This window comes from Branchiostoma floridae, chromosome 9 (assembly GCF_000003815.2).
Source record: "Branchiostoma floridae strain S238N-H82 chromosome 9, Bfl_VNyyK, whole genome shotgun sequence".
NCBI classification, from domain to species: Eukaryota; Metazoa; Chordata; class Leptocardii; order Amphioxiformes; family Branchiostomatidae; genus Branchiostoma; species Branchiostoma floridae.
The window spans coordinates 12426929-12451072 of record NC_049987.1 but is presented as its reverse complement, the minus strand read 5'-3'; the positions used below and the strand labels follow the sequence as shown (position 1 = coordinate 12451072).

Sequence of the window (24144 nt, the reverse complement as noted above, 5' to 3'; positions counted from 1 at the left end):
CTGTCCAGCGTACCACAAAATCGGAAGGTACATTCACAAAATTTTAAAACGTCTCACAGAGTTTGCCGCTTGTAACGCTTGATAAAAATCCATTCATCAAAATTTGACCTGGCAAGTAGCGATGGAGCACCATGAGTTCTGGGCGTGAAATGTGAGGGCACCTCTCGTTACTACTGTAAATCGCACAAATTCACAGAAATAGCTGGTTAGCGTAATCGCTAAAATTGCCACAAATCTATTCTATTCATTCACGCGTACGTCCAGCAGTTGCCACCGTCTCACGCCAGAAATTGATATACACTGCACGTGATCTTTACAGTACGCACCACCGTCCTCGCTATGCTTCCTGTCACAGTCAATCTGTGTACATTCATTCATACTTTGAACGGCCCAATCATTTTTTTCAGAGCCCGCTGTTCCATTGACCTGTGTATTGTGTATATATTATGTATTGACTGTTCCTTTTTATGCACTGTGTATATATTGATGACATGACTGTTTTTAATTGACATGTATGTAAATATTGACCACTGTATGTAGGTTGTCTGTAAGTGGCGTGCCCTAGGGCACGTCACTAATGGATTTTCAAATAGTTGAACAGTACGCCTGACTGGAGCGAAGCTGGGATGTGGGGGAGGTGGGTGTGGAGCCTGTACTGTCATGGTGTCCAGGTACAACCCCACACAGAAGAAAGTGTTGTATCCTTTTCTACTGATATGATAAAACGTATGACACACATCTGGGATATATTGCATGTAGGGTATAACTTAAGGTTCACTTACTGTATATCAGCAAACATATAGCTCTTGTGCTATAAGAGCTGTTGGCATTTTTCAAAAAAATATTCCGAAGAGGATAACTCAAGAAAGGAATAGGATTTTCATGATTTTTGGTATATAGGTAGCTAGATCAAAATGTACAAAATGAAATACAAATTTATGCAAATTGGGGGTATATTCGCATAGTTAATGAGAATATTCTGTCATATCTTTTTTTACATGTACATGTATGCCTTGTCCCAGACATAATAGGGTGTTGATAGTTTGAGTCCCTTGACGTTTAAATTTGGAACTGCAGGGGCGTTTTGTCAAAACATTCCAAAGAGGATAACTGAAGAAAGCAGCTACTAGTATCATTTTAGGCATGCAGGTAGCCTGACAAAGGTGTTCATAATGATTTACATGTTATGTAAATGATTACTTAAATTGCATGATTAATGAGGAAATTGTATAATTTCATTGTTTTCCACAACTGGACTTCACTGAATGTAACACATATAATCTATGATAGCTGGAAAATAACATACAAATATGCAAATGAGGAACTGATTTGCATAATCTATGCAAAAATGGCAACACCGCTTAATGATAAATGTTTGGAATTTTATACTTGTGACATGTATAAGTTAGTCAATGATTAACATCACCATGGATAAATTAAGTAAATGGAAAAGGGATTTGCATAAATTTACAAAAGCTCTAATCATTTCATGGAGGTACGAGGTCGCCGAACTCTAGTTTTTGTATTATGTTATGCTTCTTATCTCTCTTTGGCAAAAAGAAATCTCTGGGAATAAACACATCCAAATAAAGTACCCAAGCTGGAGGTAAACCTCCTTCCTTGATGTACATTTTCCTGACTACTTCCCAGTCACCTTGCTGTGAATGCCTGCCTTGCACCTATCTGCTCCCTACATGGTGTAGCTGTCATAACAGTGGAGGGGATCGGCAGCACCAGGACCAGGCTGCACCCTGTACAGGTCAGCTTCTTGTGTTCTCCACAGTAAAGGTTTAGAATTAGTATTATATGCAAAATCTCATTCGAAGGTAGGGTAGCTGTTGATTTATCTGGTGGTTTTATTTACCTGTAAAGTGTATATTTTAAGTTGCTAAATTTCACTAATCATAACATCCCTCCAGGAGAGGATTGCGAAAGCCCATGGGTCCCAGTGTGGGTTCTGCACCCCGGGAATTGTCATGTCAATGTACACCTTGCTGCGTAACCACCCTACCCCCAACATGGAGCAGTTGGAATCAACTTTACAGGGTGAATAGTGCATTATAGATAGAGGGTTGTAGAACGTTATGTTTGGGTAGCATTTTTATGTTTGTATGTATGTATGTATGTTTGTATGTATGTATGTTTGTAGAAGACCAGCATTACTTGAGGACACTTGGATGGACTGTGTTGATATTTGGTATGTGGGTAGGTTTTGATGAGACCTGGAAATGATTTGAATTTGGGGCCCCAAGCAGCTTGTTACAATACTGCAATTTAACTTCTGGATTTGATATCTCAAGTTCTGGACATACTGTGGCTATGATATCCAAGTGGTAGGCAGCTCTAGAGGCCGAGAGTAAGCGGTATACCGGTAGGTTTTGGCCTCCTAGCGGCTTGTTTTAGAACTGCAGGGGTGGTTTACCGTCAGACTTTGAAAGGGAATAACTCAAGATGGGCTTCAAATAGTGATCTGGTTTAGCATCCATTGTGACTGAGAAAGAGAAGAATATTATCGATAAATATTTGCAAATAAAGACCTTTTGCAAATAAAGGTCTTTATTTGCAAATATTTATCGATAATAGTCTTCCCTTGATATATGATGGTATTATATCTTGATGAAATAATACCATTGTGGTAAATAACAGGAATTTCTTACTTCTGGCATTTGGAAGTTATGCACAGGTGAACATCATTGAATATTAATTATGCAATTTCTTATGCATAAGTGTGACATGATTTCAGAACCAAAGCAGTTCTCAGCCTCAGGACTGTATTAAGGAAACCAAACGCCTCATGATTTTCTTGGAATAGCACATGTTTGTCAAATCGTTCCAGCTTAACTTCCAACTGCTCATGCAACAACATGTCAATACTATGTACTTAATATTTTTGGTTACAATTGTGTCGTCCAACAGAGAGAACAGGTGGAAGAAACGTGGCTTGGCAGCCATCCCAATCAAGTATGGTACTGTAAATGCAGAAATGTTCGCGGTGGATTGATGTTCGCGGTTTTCGCGGTGACCACTTCACCGCGAACTTAAAACCACCGCGAACATTTTTCTATTATGGTATTAGACTGCAGTCAATGGTGTTACCGCGAAAATAAAACCACCGCGAAAAGTCCTGTTCCCCGCTACCGCGAAATTAAATCCCCGCGAACTTAAATGCATTTACAGTATTTGTTTTATTGGAACACAAAACCAGGTAGGACTGCAAGGTCTTTAAATTGAAAATTCGGCTTATAGTAGTAATACTTGCAGTGTTGCATTGCTGATAAATTTATCACAGGGCACCTACCTCTTTATCCTTGTGTGATGTGTCTGTATTGTCTCCCCCAGGCCGGTGCTCTGGTGCATGTGTACACAGATGGGTCTGTGCTGGTAACCCATGGTGGGACAGAGATGGGGCAGGGGCTGCACACCAAGATGGTCCAGGTGGCCGGCAGGGTGTTGAAGATTCCTACCTCCAGAATCCACATCAGTGAGACCAGCACCAATACTGTACCTAACACCTCACCTACATCTGCCAGTATCAGCTCAGATCTAAATGGAATGGCAGTCAAGGTCTGGTCTGATAAATGTTTTGTTTCATGCATTAAGCCATGTTGATTCGATCATATGGATGACATCCTCTGGGAAACCCAAAACTGATGTACACGTGATGTCATACATATAATCAAACCAAGATGGCCTTATTGAAAAATGAATGTAAAGTGACAATCTTTATAACAGTCAGGATATACAGGACATCATCTGCCATAGTTGATTTAATCATTAAGAATGGCATGTGCTGTAAATTTGTATCCTAAGCTATAAGAATAACACAGTGCTTGTGTGAGGCAATTGACTCTGTTCTTCCTCAGATTGCCTGCGAGACCATCCTGCAGCGACTGGAGCCCTACATGGGGAAGGGATCCTGGGATGACTGGGTGCGGGCAGCGTACTTGGACAGAGTTGGACTTTCAGCCACTGGCTTCTACAGGTCTGTGTGCTGTGATCATAACTGTATTGTAATGAGCAAGAGCAGTGTCGCTGTGTTATAGCAATACTGGACTTTGACTGATCAAAATATTTCTTAAGTAGACTTACAATGTTGAGAATTGTGTCTGTCCAGGACCCCAGGAATAGAATACGACATCAGAAGAATGAAGGGAGGCCCTTTAGCTACTTCTGCTATGGAACAGCTCTGTCTGAGGTCGAGATCAATTGCCTCACTGGGGACCACACGGTAACGCCTGCAAGCTACATACTATTTTGTTGAGTCCAGCCTTTCCTCGTAATTCTTAACTCCATCGATGATTTGACTGGATGTGCTTTCATGTTTCAAATACACATGTACAGTGTTCACATGACATAGTAACTTGTTCTCATACCCCACAGGTCCTGCGTACGGATATTGTGATGGACGTGGGGAGCAGCCTGAACCCTGCTATAGACATTGGACAGGTACGGACTTTCTAAGTGCCATCCGGTCCTTCGCAGCTGAGAAGATCAAAAAGCACATTATCTTATATGTATCTGCTGTACCTTTAACGTAAATAACTATTTCATATTGTGCCATATTGTTATTCCAGAATTGTGTAACAGGTCCACTATCTATAACATGGTGAGGTGTGGGCCATGTTGACCTGTCACATGTCCATTTTGTTCTTAATGAATTGCACTTAATTCGGTATTTTCCTCCAGATTGAAGGAGCCTTTGTACAGGGCTATGGCTTATTCACCCTGGAAGAGCAGGTGTACTCACCTGACGGGGTGCTGTACTCACGAGGACCTGGCATGTATAAGATACCAGGGTTTGCTGACATCCCCATTCACTTCAATGTGTCCCTGCTGAGAGGTGCACCGAATGACAAGGCAATCTTCTCATCTAAGGTAGTCCTTCTTATCATTTTGTTTAATGGTAAAGGAAAGTCCACAAAAAAATACCCACATACCAAATATTGAATTACATTCCCTACAGATTTTCTCGAGTTATGCGGGTCTTCTGCCACCCAAGGCTTGTGAAAGTTGAGCTGTGGAAAAGGGATTGAAAATACTGTAATATGTTGTGATCAGTCATTGCAATGTTCAGCAAATGCAGAAGCATTTTTTACTTGTAGAAAAAAAGTATTTTCTTAAATGAAGCTTTTGCTTATTGTAACTGCACCACCAGGGTATCGGAGAGCCTCCTCTACTGCTGGCTTCATCTGTCTTCTTTGCCATCAAAGATGCCATCTACTCTGCCAGGGCTGATGCAGGATTCAAGGGCACATTCCGACTGGATAGCCCAGCGACTGCTGAGCGTATCCGCATGGCCTGCAAGGACCAGTTTACCGCCCAGGTAAGGACTTGGTTTTGTTTAAGATTTGTCTCCGCCAAAGTTTCCCTAGATATGGTGCACACCAAAAGTGCACTTTCATGGATGGAAACATGTCAGGTTTAAATGGTAGGCTTTTTAGATTGCCAGAAAGTTTTGGAGCAATTGTTCTTTGAAATGTTGTAACATCTTATGATAAGCCTTTTTTCCGATGTATTATAACTGCCATTGTTAGAATAAAGTCCAAGATACAAATTTTTTCCGCTTATTCAGCGCTTCTCATTTCCAAATCCTGTACTTTGATAGCTAGATGTAGCAAGTAGATGTAATTGAATTAGTTGTTTTGTGTGAGTGTCAAAAATGACGAGTCAGATAACTACTTGCACTGCCATGCTACTGTATACCAAAGGTCCAAGTGTGAGAAAATGAGACTGAAATCCACTGCTGCATTATTTGGAAGGAAATTTGTTACTTACTGATACTTTTCTGTTGTAGTTCCCTGCAGCTGAGCCAGGAAGCTTCACACCTTGGGCTATCAAGCTTTAGGGAGGTGCCAGCTCTTACTGACAGCTCTGTAACACTGAAGAAGAGCTGATTTTATTGGATAGTTTGAGGAATCCAGCATACGGCATACTTCATTTGTTCAGCGTTGGTCCTAGTTCATGTTGTGAACGCATCTCGACATTAAGCCGTTTTTATCATTAGAATTCGACGATTTTTAATGTTTCTAGTATTTCCGACAAGTGTTTTAGTAAAGCAAATTAAGACCTTCCATTGGACGACACAAAGGAAGATAACAATAGCAGAAAACCTACAAGTAACTTAGCATATTGCAATGTACTGATACATATATTACTTTGCCCCTTACCCGCACATGATGTACTGTCCCGCTGTACAGACGTAGAAAACCATTATTGACCTTCGTTTTCTCGACCTTATCACCTACAAATATTAGGATCCATGAACAGCTTTTCAACTAATGGAAAAGGTGAACTGTAATTTCCAACAGAAAAATTGGACTTACCCAAATTTTGAACTGATTAGCTCCTTTGCTTTGTCAAGGAGTGAATAATCCACTGCTTATCTGACCAGAGGGCCTAGGGGTTGTTGTGCTTCCTTACTTAAAATGATTGTTACAAGGACTTAGAAGGATCTTCATATGATATGGGATTAAAACCTGTTTCAGGCCTTCGAGAACCTTATAGCCTGGTAGCACACAGACAAAACCGCTAAGGAAAGTAAGTGTGGTGTCGTGTATCATATTACGGTGCCAAGGTCAAAACACCAAATGCCGAAGAGTCCTATATTGGATAGACTGAAGACCAGGTTCCATGCACACACACACCCGAGTTCAACAATCTCAACACAAACATATAGCTATAGAGTTACCTGGACACACGGTCGGATCGGACCAAGTGAGAATCCTGGACACAGAGCCAGACCTTTTTGCCAGAGGGATTGAAGACGCCATTTATATCAGAGCTGGTAGAAAAACCATTACCTTGCATTCGTAAGAAAGAATACCCTCATATAAGTATTTGTCCTCAAAGTTTATATTGTGGGGGTTGATAAGGGTCTCTCCACAATATGTTATATTATAATTGAGCTCTGTGTATCTGAGAGTACGCCATGTGCTGGTAGGTGGGTGTACTGTGAGTGAACTCTGTCAGCTATTTAGAAACACATACAGTAAGTATGGGGTTAAGGTTTCACTGTTGTCATGTTTATGTTCTTTATTCTATTAACATGGATTTCATTCACATAGATCTACTGGTTGCCAGATCCTATGTAATGCCAGATCTTCCGTGATGTTCCAACGTTCAAATATTTCAACTAAGGGATTGTTATTATTAGGTGCGATAGGATATATATTGAGGATAGGGCAAAAAGCATATTGATTATATTTTTTAAAAAGCCCTCCTCTAAAACATAGATGTCAAACATTAAGTAAAACCTTATTTCTTATGAGCAGACGTAGGTGCCGGTACATGGTATTAAACAGTACGAAACCAGTGTTTCTAGGTGGAATGGTCTGAAAAAATGCACCTGAACAAGTGGAACAGATTTTGGACTGGCTAGAAAAAGAACAGTATAGTATCATGTATGGACAGACGGTCACACATTTTGGGATTAACCGGCCTGAGAAAATAATGAATGAAATAAACTATGTATTGATATATTGAGTTAATATGCCTTTCTACCAAGTTTCAACCTACAAAACACGATATCCATGTACATATATTGGGATGATTACATGGTAACATATCTACTTCTTGTGCCACATTCTACGTTGGTTATAGAAATGCATGAACATGGAATGGAGGATGTAACGGTCACAGCCTAGAATCACTTAAATCTTGCTCCATTTTGAGGATTTATCAGTTTCCCATATACCCCATGGACCATACTGTGCTATAATATTGTATATGAGGGAGGAATGGGTTATCAAGGATAGAATTGTGCTATGCTATACTCTAGGAGCCACTTATGGCTAATTACAACATCCACAGTTTTATCATACTGTCGTCTATGGACTGAAGAAGGTATCGAAAACTTCTTCATGTAGACCCCTATAATCCAATATGGCGACCAGAAATTGCGTTGATCTTGAAAGCGGTGGATTAACTCGAAATAACTGCTGCATTATTTAGTTCATAAATGCCTAGTAAACATTGTATCCAGACCGCCATATAAGGTTGTTGCACCATGTACACTTTTTATTAGAGCCGTTTGAGGTCATTTGAAGTTGTCTGAGGTCGTTTGAGGTGTTAATAGGCAGACCTTGATATATGGTAATATAATATATGTATAACGTTATCAGAGAAACACAAAGGAAGAGCAGTATGCTGGATTCCCCAAACTATCCAATAAAACCAGTTCTTCCTCAGTGTTGTAGAGCTGTCAGTAAGAGCTGGCACCTCCCTAAAGCTTGATAGCCCAAGGTGTGAAGCTTCCTGGCTCAGCTGCAGGGAACTACAACAGGAAAGGATCAGTAAGTAACACATATACTGTGGATTTCAGTCTTATTTTCTCTCACTTGGAATTTGGGAGCATGGCAGTGCAAGTAGTTATCTGACTCATCCTTTTTAACATGCACACAAAACAATGCAGCTACATTGTAATTGTATCTACTTGCTACATGTAGTACAGGATTAGGAAATGAAAAGCGCTGCAAATACAGTAGGCGGAAAAGCCTTAGAATTAATTTGAATCTTGAACTTTATCTTTGTCATAATAACAGACATAACTTTAGTTTTAACAATGGCAGTTATGATAGATCATCATAAATGTTTATCACAAGAAGTCAGTAAATTAAGAACAATTACACTTATGCTAAAATTTTCTGCCAATCTAAAAACCTAAACATGGCCCTGAAATGTTTCCATCCATGAACGTTCACTTTGTGATCCAGCCCCGTGACGAGGGAAAGCTTGGCGTAGACAAATCTTATACAAGACCAATTCCTTACCTGGGCGGTAAACTGGTCCTTGCAAGCCATGCGGATGCGCTCAGCAGTCGCTGGGCTATCCAGTCGGAATATGCCCTTATATCCTGCATCCGCTCTAGCAGAGTAGATGGCATCTTTGATGGCAAAGAAGACAGATGAAGCCAGTAGAATTGGAGGCTCTCCGACACCCTGGTGGTGTAGTAACAATGACAAAAGCTGGTGCATGTAATATTCATTTATGAAAAGACTGTTTTTACTTCGAGAAGTCAAAAAATTCGTCTGTACATTTTTGCTTGCTTGGCAAAACCATATTGCAGGATTTTCAATCGGACACACGTCTGGACCTTCACAAGCCTATAAGTTGCATCAAGTTAATTTCTTAAGTTGTTTTTTTTGCTTACTATCCTTTGCCATTAATTTCCTGCAAGTATTAGGAAAAAACAAAACAAATTGAGTTGTAAATAAAATGATCAGCAGGACTACCTTAGATGAGAAGATTGCCTTGTCATTTGGTGCACCTCTCAGCAGGGACACATTGAAGTGAATGGGGATGTCAGCAAACCCTGGTATCTTATACATGCCAGGTCCTCGTGAGTACAGCACCCCGTCAGGTGAGTACACCTGCTCTTCCATTGTATATAAGCCATAGCCCTGTAGAAATGCTCCTTCAATCTGGGGGAAAATACAGAAGGAAGTGACTGCAATCCATTAACAGTAAAATGGACATGTGACAGGTCAACATGGCCCACACCTCACCATGCATTACATTACAGTGGATCAGTTACAACAGTTCTGGAATTACAATAAGGGACTGTCAATACGAAATGATAAGTTGGATCACAAAACGTTTAGTTAAAAGTACAGCAGACACAAGTATTAAGATAAGGTGCTATTTGATCTTCCCACCTGTCCAATGTCTACAGCAGGGTTCAGGCTGTTCCCCACGTCCATCACAATATCCGTACGTAGAACCTGTGGGGTATGGCAACAATTCACTACGTCATATGAGCATTGTACATATTTATGCAAAACGTCACAGCACATCAAGTATCATCCAATTAAATTACTCGTGGAGTTAAGGTTCAGAATGAAGAGGAACAGTTTCACACTTAAAGAAAAAAAAACATGTACAGTGCGCAAGTGTTACCGTGTGATCCCCAGTGAGGCAATCAATCTCGACCTCAGACACAGCTGTTCCATAACAGAAGTAGCTAAAGGGCCTCCCTTCATTCTTCTGTATGTCGTATTCTATTCCCGGTGTCCTGGACAGACAAGGATTCGCAACACTATAAGTCTACATAAGAACATTTGGATCAGTTAAAGTGAAAAGGTTCAATATTGCTATACCACAGCGGTACTGCTCTTGCTCAGAACAAGACAGTCACAGCACGCAAACCTGTAGAACCCAGTGGCTGAAAGTCCAACTCTGTCAAAGTACGCTGCCCGCACCCAGTCATCCCAGGAACCCTTCCCCATGTAGGGCTCCAGTCGCTGCAGGATGGTCTCGCAGGCAATCTGAGAAAGAACAGGATCAATTGTGTCATTCTGAGGATGCAAATTTATCTAGCGCACGTGCAATCTTTAATGGCATCTACATGCACTATGGCAAATGAAGATGTCCTGTATGTCCACAGACTGTGCTTAAGAATTGCTCTTTAGACATATCGTAAAATAGGGCATGAAATAAAACAAGGGAAAAGATGACTTCATTAAGCCGAGACCTTGACTGCCATTCCATAGAGATCTGAGCTGAGGCTGGCAGCAGTAGAGGAGGTGTTTGGTACAGTGTTCGTGCTGGTTTCACTGATGTGGATTCTGGAGGTGGGAATCTTCAACACCCTGCCGGCCACCTGGACCATCTTGGTGTGCAGCCCCTGCCCCATCTCGGTACCACCATGGGTTACCAGCACAGACCCATCTGTGTACACATGCACCAGAGCACCAGCCTGGGGGAGACAATACAGACACATCACACATGGATAAACAGGTAGGTGCCCTATGATAAATGTACATATATATCAGCAACCCTGCTGGAATTACAATAACTGTTCTGTGATAAAAAAATAGGCGAAAACATGGATTCAAAAACCTCACAAACCTACCTGGTTGAATGATCCAATAAAAGCAATACCATACTTGGTTGGGATGGCTGCCAACCCACGTTTCTTCCACCTGTTTTCCCTGTTGGACAAAACAATTGTAGGTGAAAGTATAAAGTATTTAGTTTTGGGCATGTCGTACCATGAGGAATATAGAGCTGTTGTTCTCCTAGAATCTTGAACTGAACTCATGCATTGAACATACAAGCCTAAAGCTCAAAGCATTGCTTTTGAACCCACTGTCCTCAAAGACACATCTAGGTTTTAAACTCACCCATTGAACCCGTCCACCTGCCTGCGCCTGGTGAGGAAGTCACTCTGCTTCAGACACTCCTCCCAGCAACGCTGCAGCTGACACCCTTCCAGCGTCATGTTGTAGTGAGTCACGTCACCCTCCTTGCACATGTTTATCTCTCGGACCTGTTGGCAACAAGAGAAGGGTTTATATTGCAGTAGGAAATCAAATTAAATCTCATTTTCAGTCATAAGGTTGAATGTGAGAGTGGCACAATAGTGATGGACTAAATGTGGCCTGGATTTCACTCACTGACAAGTGTTCTACCAGATGACCTTAGTAGTGCCGGTAATACAACATACACTACAGTCTTTCACATGACTGCCGTAGATATTTACCTTGTGTTGAGAGATTCCACACTTGATAGCAACGTCAGCAATCCAACTCTCTGCAAAGAAGACTGCCTGGGGGGCTCCAAAGCCTCGGAAGGCTGTGTTGGAAGCTGTGTTTGTCTTACAGACGTAGCCAACAGCACGGACATTGGGGATGGTGTAAGCACTGTCTGAGCGCAGTAAGGCTTGGCACATAACCTTCCAAAACACAATCGACATCAATTTAATGTCATCAACCAACAAGTTATATCAACAGGAATAATCTATTTACATTGTTTCGTTAATGTAACATTTTTGCATGATGCAACATTTGTCTCTCACCAAAGTAATCAATATCTAATCTCGGTGGTTATAGCAAATGACCAGGCCTTATGACACAATATACACCTTGGAGTGGGTCATTAACCCTCTATTGGTAACTTTAACATGTCCAATTAGAATACCTTAGGTTGGCAGTTTTGCTACTTACTCCATGTGACAGGTCCAGTGAGTTTCCTGCATTACTGTACAGACTGATGTCCAGTGCCAGAACTCTCCCGTCACTCATAAATCCAACCTACATTGCACAACATCAGGGTTAGGCCTTACATTGTTAAGCATCACAAAAGTGATAAGCAAGCAATATGACATGTTTCTATTCAATGCTTCTCCCCAAACGGAAGAATGCTGTTTTCCCTGTATTTTCTGTGTTTTGTGTCTTTCACAAAGGACCAAAGACCCACCAAACACTGCAAACCAACTGCCCAAACAGAATACTCTTACAGTTTGAAAACATCAACAAAGTTTATGCATGCGCAACTTTTGTGAAACACAATTTGAGAAAAACAAGATATTCAGATAGATATACTTTCTCTAGAGGTTATATTGAATATTGTAGAATACACTTTACAAAAGCCTTTACAGTGCAAATGGAAGAGATCCAGAAAGAGTAGCCAAACACAAGGAGCCTGATCATTCTCTGTTCATGCAGTTAAGCTCCAGCTGTGCAAATAACTTAACTTGATACTACACACCTTGTATCTACCCAGAAAAGGATGCCTTCTTCCTGTTATTACCATATCCTCGTCTCTGTCAAGCATGATTCTCACTGGTCTCTGCACCCTGACATGGGAGAAACAGTAAGGGATCATATAGGATAAATGTATGGACCTTTACAAATCCAAGAATATCAATGAATGATTTAAGAGGATATACACCCCAATCAGACCAAAACTTAAAATGACTGCCTGTAACAATATATATTGGGTACCAGAACCTATGGTGGAATGAGGTACCACAAATCTCAACCTACTTGTGAGCTGCCACCGCACAGACTGAAGTAATGGCAAAGGGTCGTGTCTCCTTCCCTCCAAACGCTCCACCTGCACAACATACAGCAACAAATATCATGCATATAACCTTATACAAACACACACATACATATAAGGAAATATAGAATATGTACATTAATTAAGCAATTGAGAGTGAACATTTAGACTTAGAGAAGGATTTGGCACAAAATAAACCACCTGCAGGAAAGGCATTATTGAAGAATAGGCATCTTAGCTTATTCCTTCACCTTGAATCATTCATTATCATTAATGTTGCCAAAAATCATCCCCTGCAATTCAACATATCATTCACAGTTTCCATGGATACCCCGATGTAAGATAATAGAAAACATGATTAGGTTTCCTTACCCATCCTCTTCACCCTGCAGACCACCCTGTTTGCAGGGATACCCAGTACCTTGGCTGCCAGCATCTAGTGAAAAACAGCATCAACAAGGAAGATGTATAATGTTAACAAACAAGTGTGAATGTAAAGCTTTCCATCTACTGCTTATGTGGCAATAACGCCACACATTTCAGCACCAAGGATAATCTCTCTTTATCTCAGTTTCCCCAAACCCAGTGCCAACCCGCTAGTACAAATGGAAGCATCAAATCTTTGAGTCATTAGATAATATACCAAAATTAATCTCCCAACCTACCCATTGACACCAATGAGATGAACAGTTCCTGTAAGACTTGCCTGCATCGTGGTGGGGTTCTGAGTGGAACAGAAGATCTCCATCTCCCCATCCTCTCCATGAGGCACCACAATGGCAGCACAGGTCTCCAGGTAGAAGTGCTCCTGGCCACCAATCCTCAGCTCACCCTCAAGGATCTGTAATATGAGAAAGCAGCTTTGTGGGTGAAACAGAAGAGTGTATACTGTACCGGATATGGACAAAATTAAATGCAGTTTTCCTATACAAGAAGAAAATTTGAAAGAAAAGAATGAACAATATAGCTCCCAGACTTTTTTCACCCCATGCTCACTCTGGAGACATTTTATGTTGAATTGTGACCAATTCCAACTTTGTAATATAAAGGATGGCTACTTGACCATTTCTCTACCAATGCACAGAGTAGCAAACTCCTGATTGAAGGACAGCTGATGTCTTCAGCCAACACCTTCATAAACTGTACATAGGCTATCAACCATCTGTCTACAAGAAGATTTTCAATTATTGGTAAATTCTCGATGAACATCTCTGTGTACCTGGTCAGACTTTTCAAATGCCTCCACTAGATTCCCTTTCTCTATCTTGTTGACAGGTTGGTAGAATGACTGGTGTAGAATTGCATCCTGAAAATGAACAAGTGATGCAGAGATAAATCAGTTCAGCACACCCTGTATGAAGTTTAAAGGATTTGTCCATGTCATAATCAACATAAATTCAAATTTATTAATCAATACTTATTGCCAATTGTGCCTATTAGTAAGTTTCTGCTTTTTCAGTCTATAAGCAGTCTTTAAGAGAACTTATGGGACTAAGTTCTCTTAAAGTGGCAATAACTTTGACACTTTTTCTCTGGTTACATTAGATCAGCCATGTTTCTTGCACATGCACTAGGTGCACTCTACATTTGTCCCACAGACCTCAATTGTGATGATTTTGGGCCCGAGGTCTTCATACTGCACCACCACTGCTTTAGCTGCCCGTTGTGCATGTGCCTGTGTGTCTGCCAGCACAGCACCTACTATCTGCCCAACACAGGTCACCTTTAAAAAGAAACAACACATCAGAATCTACTCTTTTACTACCCGTTGAAATTTATTTCAATCTGGAGGGTGTCTTATTGCAATAGGTATAAATCAAGCAGGTTTTAGTCCTCATTGTTTTTATTAGGTCATTCTCAAGTACAGGCTTTCTATGATAACAATTTCTTTGATAGATGTTTACACTGTTATGTAAATTGGTAGATGTTAACACTGCTATGATGAATTGTTGATAATGCTATCAATGCCATGTTGCTGCACTCAACTTCCCTGAAAAATAGCTTCAATTTCATTTCAAAAAGTCAACAATGCCCTGTTCCCATGACTTGTGACGATTACCTTTTCAGTGGCAAAGGCCTCCTCATCCTTTACCACAGGCCCAGTGATGTTGGAGCCTGGCACATCCTCTGCACTGACAAACGTCTCCACACCAGGCATCTTCAAGGCCTCACTGGGATCAATGGACCTAGAGAATGGTGAGATGGTAGAAATTGTCAAATGCAATGAATTGAATATTGCAAACGGACTCCATTTACAAATCATATTCATTCCATTAAAAAGGAATATTTTTAACCATAGTCCTGTGAAAATAGACCCGTACAAATTAAATCAAGATACCAAATTAGATCATCACAAAATTTATTTTGATGGTGTGAATGGTTCAAAGGTACACCGGTGCTGGAAATATCCCTGCTGAAACTTACTACAAAACCTTAGTCACAGTAAACAAAATGTTTTACAGGTATTGCATTAACTTACACAATTTTGGCGTGAGCCTTTTTGCTGAGCACCAACCCAAGATACAGCTCACCTGACAGGGCACAGTCAGAATGTTAGACAACAGGTAAGTACAATGTCAGAAGTCTTATGCTTTCAACAGCTACAAGAAAGTCAGTAAATAGCTTATAAAGTGGGCATACTACTACCAGGATTCAATTCTGACCTTGTATGTGTGGCATGTCATCTGTGTACACTGCCTCCCCTGTTGCTTGCTTCAGTGCAGACAGGTGCATGATGGGTCTGCCAACAGCATCGTCCCTCCGCTGACCTTTGGGAACTTCCTGTACTCACAGTTGGTAAAGTCATTTCATTTTATCAATTTTCGGGAAGCAATAAGAGAAACTGTGTCTCAGTGTTCATGTTTTTATGTGCAAGTACATGTACATGTAAAATATTTATTAGGTTTAATGTCTTCTACCTTAACTATTCACATATTTAACACGTTTGTTGACTAATCTGTGGGGGTCGGAATATTGGGGTGTCATAACAGGGGTGTCAGGTCCTGGGCTGTTGGATCATTATACAAGGGTTTTCAGAACATAAGGGTGTTGGAACATGGGGTGCAATCTTTGATTCATCATCAACCTTCATTCATCCTACAAACACTGGAGAAAGTTTAAGACTATAAAGCTAATCCTGTACATGTGTATCCTCCCAAACCACATCATCAGATCAGACCATGTTACCTGGTACATCTGGGTGCCCTGTGATGGCTCCCTGTGGTACAGACTGTAGGCACTCCTGTAGGATGGGGGAACATCCTGAACAGGAAAACAAAATTTGATGTTAAAACATGTTTCCAGTTACCTTAGCAAAAACTTACCAAATCTATGTAGCTAGCTTTTTTGGTCAGCCGCTGCCATGGGTGCGACCCCAAACAGTTGTTTTTAACAGTTTATACAATATGTTCATTGGTAACGTTACAGTTACCATATGATGTTTAAAATGCCAGCATACTGATGCATTTCAATATAACATTATCAATTGGTACCTACCTGTACCTTAATTTTTTCAGGACCATAATTGGAAATAAAACATTAACTCTCCTAGTAAGATGATCTTAAAGTATCTACAATCTTAAAGTATGCTCTTTTGTTCAACAATGTAAACAATGTTTGGAGGCATGTCGCATTTGTGAAGGTCATCAGAAAGACTACCGGTACATCAAAGGGAACAACAGAGCCAGACAGTCCCCCCACCTTGAGATTCAGCCTCTGTTGTACAGACAAGAAGAACTTGAAGAAGAAGCTGGTGGTGAGGGTGCGGCGGAACTCCACCATGCCCCCTGGGACAGACGGGGACAGGGGCAGGTCATCCTCCAGACATGAGCAGGCCTCGGGAAGCAGATCATTGTCCCACTTCCTAACAATACAGATAAAGTTTCTCTCTTACAGACTGGGATATCATTTCATGAAAGATCTTCAAAGTATAGACCATTCTGCCTATACCACTTTTCATTTAACCTTCTACTCTTTTATGTCAAGACACTGCCAATACACACACCACAAGCAACTTTCTGTACTCACAGTCCAATGAGGCTGTTGGCAGTGTTACGAGCCATGACAGTGGTAGGAGCCATTCCTCCAAATGACAGGGCAACGTCCTTAATAACATTAGTCCCCTCCTCAAACTGGACCCTGAACGCTGCATTCACTATGGCAATATCATCATCTCTCCTTCGTGCTTGCTTGTAAGCCAGGAAGTACTCATTCTGAAGATAATGAAGGTAGAGAAATACTGCAACGTTGAATCAAAGTATACAATTATTGTATATTTTGTCCACTTAGCTGCATTGACATGAACTGATAGATGTAATTACATGTACATACTACTCCCTATGAATGACCTTCATTGCATGAATCGTACATTGTACTATATCATATTGGCAAAATTATAACAAATAGTTCAAGTAATAGTATCCTACATTTAGAACAACAAAATATCACTGTTTAATAGTATATGAATTACATTATACCAATTCAATGTAACCAGGGCCTCACTGTCGACATGTCGAAATGAAGAACATTACAAAACTCATGTATGCAGAAATGGGACTTGGACATGTCACAGCACATTGTATTGAAAATATTGGTATACGTAAGAGATGGGTGAGAAGTGTGTCCTAAAGTAGTAATATTTATCTGTAACGGCACTTATTTTCACGTTGTATAAAGTGTGGCAAATAAACAGTGTCTAAATCAGAGGAACTGACCTCCTTGGTGAAAGGAACATCCAGAGACATCATGACCTCCTCAGGAGTGAGAGCAGTCTCCCTGTAACCAGGGAAGAAGGTGTGATCCATCTTGACAACACGGCTGCCTCCCTGGTGTGACATGACAGTCATGGTGCAGCCAGCTGACAGGAAGATGGGGTTCAGGTCAGAGATGGGGCTGGCAGTCAGGATGTTCCCTCCAATGCACTGTAGTCAGAATAAACTGGTTTCAAGTCATAACATTTTTTTTACTCGTAAGCTCTTTAAGGCAACATGAAAAGAATCATCAAAAGTAAACTAATCATACATTATGTCCAAATGAGTCACTATTAAATGTCAGTGACATGTTTCTAAACTGTTCAAGAGTTATCACAAATCCTACCCCAACATTCCTGATCTGGCGGCCTGCAAACCACCTCAGCATCTCCACTATGGCAGCAAACAGTCTGGTCTGATGTTCTATTAACACAACACATTAAGGGTTAGACATGGGGATTCTTACTTAATACCTGAAAACTTTACATAACTATCTGTATCTGTGCAGCCAAAATAACTATTCTTTATAACTTAAATGATAACACATATATTAAGCTTTTGTTTCTCTGTATAGTCAGTAAAACCACCCTTCAGCATAACTCACCAGCTTTGCCCTGACACACCTTAAACCTATGCACATCTAGCTGCAAGCATTGTTCTATATATTCAAAGCTATCCAGTGAGGATTCCCTTACAGTGCTTGGTGGCAACACATTCTCTATGATAGGTCCAGAAAAAAATACATCAACCCTGGGTTGATAACTCTGTACTTAAATGCATTATTGGACTAATTTTTTGTTCTTTTCTGAGCTGGGATGAGGTAATTTACTTTATACATGGCAAATCTACCAGATTATTCATCATAGTTATTAGTTCATATAATGCATATTGAAGATCAAAATTTTAGATATGACAGATATTTTACCTGGAAGAGTATCTATGGCCTCTGCCAGAGTGTCGTTAAGGTAAGTAATGGTGCATCCGGCTCCAAATGTGATGCCATGTTCAGTGTACCTGTGGAAGTTGATCTCAGGCAGGTGTCCGGGTGCGATGATGAAGGGATAGTCACAGTTCTTGAATTTCACCTCCACACCTGCACCACAACGCCATTTTTTCAATTCACATGAACACTTCAAGTCTAAAGTGTCTAGTGTACCAGAGTTTCTTTACAGCAAAAATATATGATTAAGAGTGGCTTTACAATGTTCCACACCTCAATATAGGGCATCTTAGAATCAATCATAAGTATCCCATTTGATACACACCAATTTCTGAGTTCCCAACCACCAGCTTGGCACGTGGAATCTTTGTCTTCAGCTCCAGAACCTCCTTAAAAGTTGCGGGTTTGATCCAAGTGACTCGTTCTCCTACAAACTTCAGAGTTCTTTCATCACTGCCCTCACCTTTCTACATAAAAAAATGATACTGGCTGGTAAAAATGCTGTGATACATCATTTAACGAAACCAAGGCCCAAATAATACAGCAGAAAGATATGATATAACATGTCCCCTATAGCATTGAATGGTACAGGCAACAAGATATATTGAATCTGAACAGACATATGCAACTTTTGAATAACTAATACTAAACAACAATGATAAACATACTAATGTGATTTACCATCAGCTCTGGTGGAAAGATGGGTTCTTGGGTAGGATCAAGAGGCAAGAACTCTGACACCTGGAACAATTCTTTAGAGACCTGAGGAATGGATCAAATGATTTCAAAGAGCAAATAGTTTAATCACTTAACATGAGAAAAGTTGGCACCAGGGATGAAACAAATAATGCACCTCAACAACAAAACTGCAGCATGACTTACATTCTCATCCCATTCATTCCCAGTATTTCCATTGGCTGCCTGTTCACATTGATAATCACGGCAGCAGCCATTGCTTGCCATTCCTCCACAGCAGCCATGAGACTCCTGGAAATTGCGGAAAAGTGCAGTGCATAAATTATATGTGAAAACATCATTGCACTCCTTTTGAACAACCAACATACATGTTCCTGAAACAGGCTCAAAAGGGGAGGGGGTGTCCCAGGTACTGAACTTTCTCAGAACTTAAACAGGGCAAAATCTGTCCCTGCAATGCTGACAGCAATCAAAACGCCGACCAGCTCTGTCCTTGGTGCTGAATGTTGTGTACGTAGAATCGTAGATGCAGACCTGCCCCTAGTGGTAACTATTATCCACAATTCCACACACACACATGCTTGTACATGCATGCTCTCACACACACACACACACACACACACACACACACACACACACACACACAAACAAACAAACAAACAAACAAACAAACAAACACGTATGCACAGAGAGAGAGCTATCCCTGGTACTGAACGCCCATTACACAAATTTAACAGAGCCACATATGATCTCTGTACCTTGGTGAAAGTCTTGTATCCCTCCAGGATAGGTCTGTAGCCAGTACACCTGCAGAGGTTACCTGGGCAGTTGAAACAATTTGTTGTAGTCTTGAATCTATTACTAGTATCATAAATTGATATCTGTATGGTAAGTATTAAATAGTGGACAAGCAGAAGTGCTGAAGGAGGACAAAATAGAACATTGAAGTTTTCTGCGAAGCAAATAGGATAGGATAAAAAGCATATAAAGATTTTTGAAGTCAAATTTAGCAAAAAATATACTACACTTCCCTTGAGCAGAAAACACATGAGATAATAGAAATGACAGGTGTAGAAAACAGACTGAATCTGGCAGGTGCTCTATAAATTTCAAGCCCGGCCATAATTTGGGACAATGACAAATCTCATCGTATATCTATAATGCACTATTCACCCTGTAAAGTTGTTTCCAACTGCTCCATGTCGGGGGTAGGATGGTTCCGCAGTAAGGTGTACATTGACATGACAATCCCCGGGGTGCAGAAACCACACTGGGACCCATGGGCCTTCGCAATCCTCTCCTGGAGGGTTATAATGGTGAAATTCAGATACACTTTACATGCTACAAAAATATACTTCACAGGCAAATAAAACAATAAATCAATAGCAGCATGGGGCTTACTACACTATGACATTTTATATAATGTTAAAGAATGAGACTAATTCTACTAAACCTTTACTGTGGAGAACACGAGAAGCTGACCTGTACAGGGTTCAGCCTGGTCCTGGTGCTGCCGATCCCCTCCACTGTTGTGACAGCTGCACCATGTAGGGAGCAGATAGGTGCAAGGCAGGCATTCACAGCAAGGTGACTGGGAAGTAGTCAGGAAAATGTACCTCTTCACCTTCAATCAGGAGGTTTACCTCCAATTGGGGTTATTTGGATATGTTTGTGGGTTCATTCTCAAAGATTTGTTTTTACCCAAGAGAGATAAGAGGCATAAACTCATTAAAACAATCTGGCAAAGGCCAATAGTGCACATGGCCATATCATGCAGAAACCAAACAAACACAGGTATGTTTGGATAAGAGAGTTTCAAGTACCCAAAAATGTACATTATCTATAAGCAGCAAAGGTGTCAAAGTCTTCCTCTTTAAGTAATGATTAACAGACATCAGCAGTAGGGAATGAAGTAGAAGTAGTAGAAGTATTTCTGTCTGGTCATTGGTATCATTTAATTTCACCACAAGTCTTCTGGCAGCTTGCAAAAATCATGCAATTAACTACACCCCCCCCCACACACACACACACAAATACTGAAATTCCCCACTCCAGTATAAATGCTGCTATACAGGAAGTGCACCTTGTACTCTGTGCCAATTATATGTGTCATAAGCTTGTTATTAGTAGAAAAGGATACAGCACTTTCCTCTGTGTGGGGTTGTACCTGGACACCATGACAGTGCAGGCTCCACACCCACCTTCCCCACATCCCAGCTTCGCTCCAGTCAGGCGTACTGTTCAACTGTTACGGAATCTCAACCACAAATCGAGTTCAGACATGGCTGATCCTATTTTCTCATATGTAGCACAATTAAGTTGGTAAGATGAGTTGTTTTATGGCAATGTAGGATGAATTGAGGATGACTACAAACTATCAGAATGTTACAAAAAATGTTAAATAAGCAAGAGATGTTCCTTTAAGTTTCCAGTGCACATTCAAATTTGTCCTAAATGTGTTAGGTTTAGGGTTAATCCTCCTGGGCGCAAGTTAGACAACCATCATGAAAAAAAGTTCCATTTCAATGGATACATTTTCTCCTCAGGTAGGTCAACAAAGTCATCTCTGGGTCTACATCCGGGTCCACAACCTACAGGAGAAAAATGTATCGTTATGGTGCCTGCAGATCATTGCCTTATATTATCTGCTGGTCAGTCATGCCTAGGGCTGGGTACCGGTACAGAAAATTCAGGTCCAGGTCCGGTTCAGGTCCAAAGGATCAGGTTCAGGTCTGGACCTGATTCAATACGACTCATACCAATGATCCATTTCACTACAAAGAAATCTGTTTGGTGGAGTATTAGACTTACACTGGCATTTTAAAATCCTACAACGCTAACTGCACCTGTACGATTGGCTGTAAAAGTTGGTAGAAATTACTTTAAACTCTACTCTACTTCACTCTTGTTATTTTCTTCCACCTGCAAGCGCCAAAATGTGTGGATGTCTGGTGAAATAATCTGTTAATTTTCTAATCGGTCCAACATCCGGTCCACCTAATTTTTTCAGGTCCGGTTTTTCTGTACCGGTCCAATAAGAAAAACCGGTTTTGTACCGGTATGCTGTACCGATACCCAGCCCTAGTCATGCCTATTCCCTGTACAACATTGTAGGTTATTACCTCCATGAAAAATGGAGGTATAGTTTTTGGTGTTTGTCTGCTTGTGTCTGTTTCCACATATTTGTGGTTAGCATAACTCTAGACCCTCTAGATGGATTGTAATGATATTTGGTATTATGGGTAGGTATTTTGGGCCCCTTGGTGTCACTTGGTACTGTAGCAGAACCTCATTTTTTAAAAAATCTTTGACCTGTACATGCTATGGTCTTGATTTGCATAATCAAAATATTTCATGGAGGTATGAGGTCTCCGAACTCTTGTATTCAGCTGGCTTCGCTGTCTGCAGTTGGGTCAGGGACTAGTGGACGGGGGTCAAAGTGTGCTACTGATGCTAAACTGTTGGTCCTTTAATAGAGGAGTAGCTGCATATGATTTCTTGGGACCATATCTAAGTAAGGCCAACTTGATAAAGGGACTACCTGGTAGTTTTTGTGAAAGTTCAAAGGTGAGGTATTGAATATGCCCTTTCTCGTCTGTTTAATGATAGGTTTGTATGTTGAACCGTGACTAACTGGTTCGTCCCCTTTTCACACAGGTACAGCCTACAGGTTCGTACTGCTAAGGGAAAGGTCACTGACCTCCTAGCTTAGCAAACAGGTCATCAAAACAATATGTAACGCAACTTCAGTACGTAATACCTTTTTGCCATTGACGAAGAAAACAAGGTCCGACTTCGCCCCAACTCCTGTAGTTGACTTCTCAGGCATGTTTTCCGCCGGTCGTCACTGCTATAATACCCTTAATTCTGCAAACGTGACCGCTACACCGGCGACGAAGTGCAGGTAGCTCCAGTTTCCAATGTGCATTTGGCACTAGTTCGCACCACTGCCGGAGAAACCCGGTGGACTTTAACCCAACAATCAACTTGCCAAGTGAAGTAGTCAGTCATACGGTTTAATGTTGGTCACGTTGCACTGCTTTAGGGCGAGTGAAAAAGTGACCTTTGATTATATGGAACCCAAGTGAGAAAAAAATTCACAAAATCCCTCTCCAGAGACACTGGGCCACTCGAGAGGCACTCGGGTCAGGATGGAATTGGAAGGTGCCAATTCGAGCGGTTGGTTGGTGCAACAGGCTAGTACATGTATTTTGCGAATTGGTACATCGCCATCATTCCCATCTTATCTATGATATACCATAGATTAAATCATGTGACTGGCTAGTATTGTGATAGCCACTCAAGTGGCTTTAGCGCAGATTGAATCACGAGCCCACCACCCTGTAAAGGCAATGGTAGAGTCTGTTTCAGGGAGGCGTGGCCACGCGTGGCGGGACAATGGCATTGGGCGTTCAAATGCATGGTAACTCTGACGGGTCTCTATTTGGCCAAACCCATTGCGCATAAGGCACATAGACAACATGGTCCAAATTATGGAACGTTAGAAATTTCAGAAAAAACAGTAGTGTGAAGTCAGAGTAGTCTGCCCAAAAAGTTAAGTTTTTAACCTCCTTGGTCTGCGATCTACGTAAGCTCTGATAGCTCTCTAAAAGGCAAGGTGGTTGGCGTGTCCAATGAAAGGTACAAATGGGGGTGTTGTGAAAATGTCATTTTTTCAACGAAGGAAGACTGGACTGTGATGTGTTGACATAACTTCATCTTAGGCCATGTTGATTTGATTATATGGATGGCATCCTCTGGGAAGCCAAAAGCTGATGCGAGCGTGCGATTACAAAAAAGTTTGAAAAAAGTTGCCTTCATAATGCAATCAAAGTGGTCAAGAGGGTTGAACAGAATGTAGTATACCAAACAATAGATTCTTCATTTTTGTTCTTTTACATCTTCTTTTCCATGCAATGATTCCATCTTGGGAGAAGCCTCGCAAACATTTTATCAACTCTGCAAAAAAAGTTAAGCTTG

The 24144-nt window shown here is 41.0% G+C and overlaps 1 protein-coding gene and 1 pseudogene across 1 annotated transcript; one reads left to right on the top strand and one right to left on the bottom strand.

Moving 5' to 3' along the window:
• The first annotated feature begins 607 nt into the window (after positions 1 to 607).
• LOC118422155 lies at positions 608 to 6886 on the top strand (annotated as a pseudogene).
• A 134-nt stretch (positions 6887 to 7020) lies between these two features.
• LOC118422838 (xanthine dehydrogenase/oxidase-like) lies at positions 7021 to 23322 on the bottom strand. The gene is made up of 35 exons (XM_035830623.1): positions 22925 to 23322; positions 21698 to 21755; positions 21305 to 21401; positions 20647 to 20755; positions 20338 to 20464; positions 19923 to 19984; positions 19351 to 19455; positions 19150 to 19230; positions 18794 to 18935; positions 18454 to 18621; positions 17875 to 17951; positions 17493 to 17699; positions 16807 to 16991; positions 16444 to 16642; positions 15967 to 16041; positions 15444 to 15561; positions 15260 to 15311; positions 14840 to 14966; positions 14381 to 14503; positions 14000 to 14086; positions 13487 to 13621; positions 13153 to 13216; positions 12765 to 12834; positions 12487 to 12574; positions 11943 to 12029; positions 11480 to 11671; positions 11121 to 11266; positions 10850 to 10928; positions 10469 to 10693; positions 10144 to 10262; positions 9895 to 10009; positions 9654 to 9719; positions 9231 to 9419; positions 8769 to 8936; positions 7021 to 8272 (listed from the first exon to the last, which is right to left on the bottom strand). The coding sequence occupies exons 1-35, from the start codon at positions 22991 to 22993 to the stop codon at positions 8222 to 8224; spliced, it is 4062 nt and encodes a 1353-aa protein (XP_035686516.1). The 5' UTR covers positions 22994 to 23322; the 3' UTR covers positions 7021 to 8221.
• Between the last annotated feature and the right edge of the window lie 822 nt (positions 23323 to 24144).

Bases quoted from the DNA above. Each gene is read 5' to 3' on its own strand.
- LOC118422838 (XM_035830623.1), bottom strand. From the start codon at position 22,993: ATGCCTGAGAAGTCAACTACAGGAGTTGGGGCGAAGTCGGACCTTGTT. The intron at 15,312-15,443 runs GTCAGAATTGAA...GTGCCCTGTCAG, and splicing joins TGACATGCCACACATACAAG to GTGAGCTGTATCTTGGGTTG. The intron at 10,929-11,120 runs GTGAGTTTAAAA...TTTGTCCAACAG, and splicing joins CAGGTGGACGGGTTCAATGG to GGAAAACAGGTGGAAGAAAC.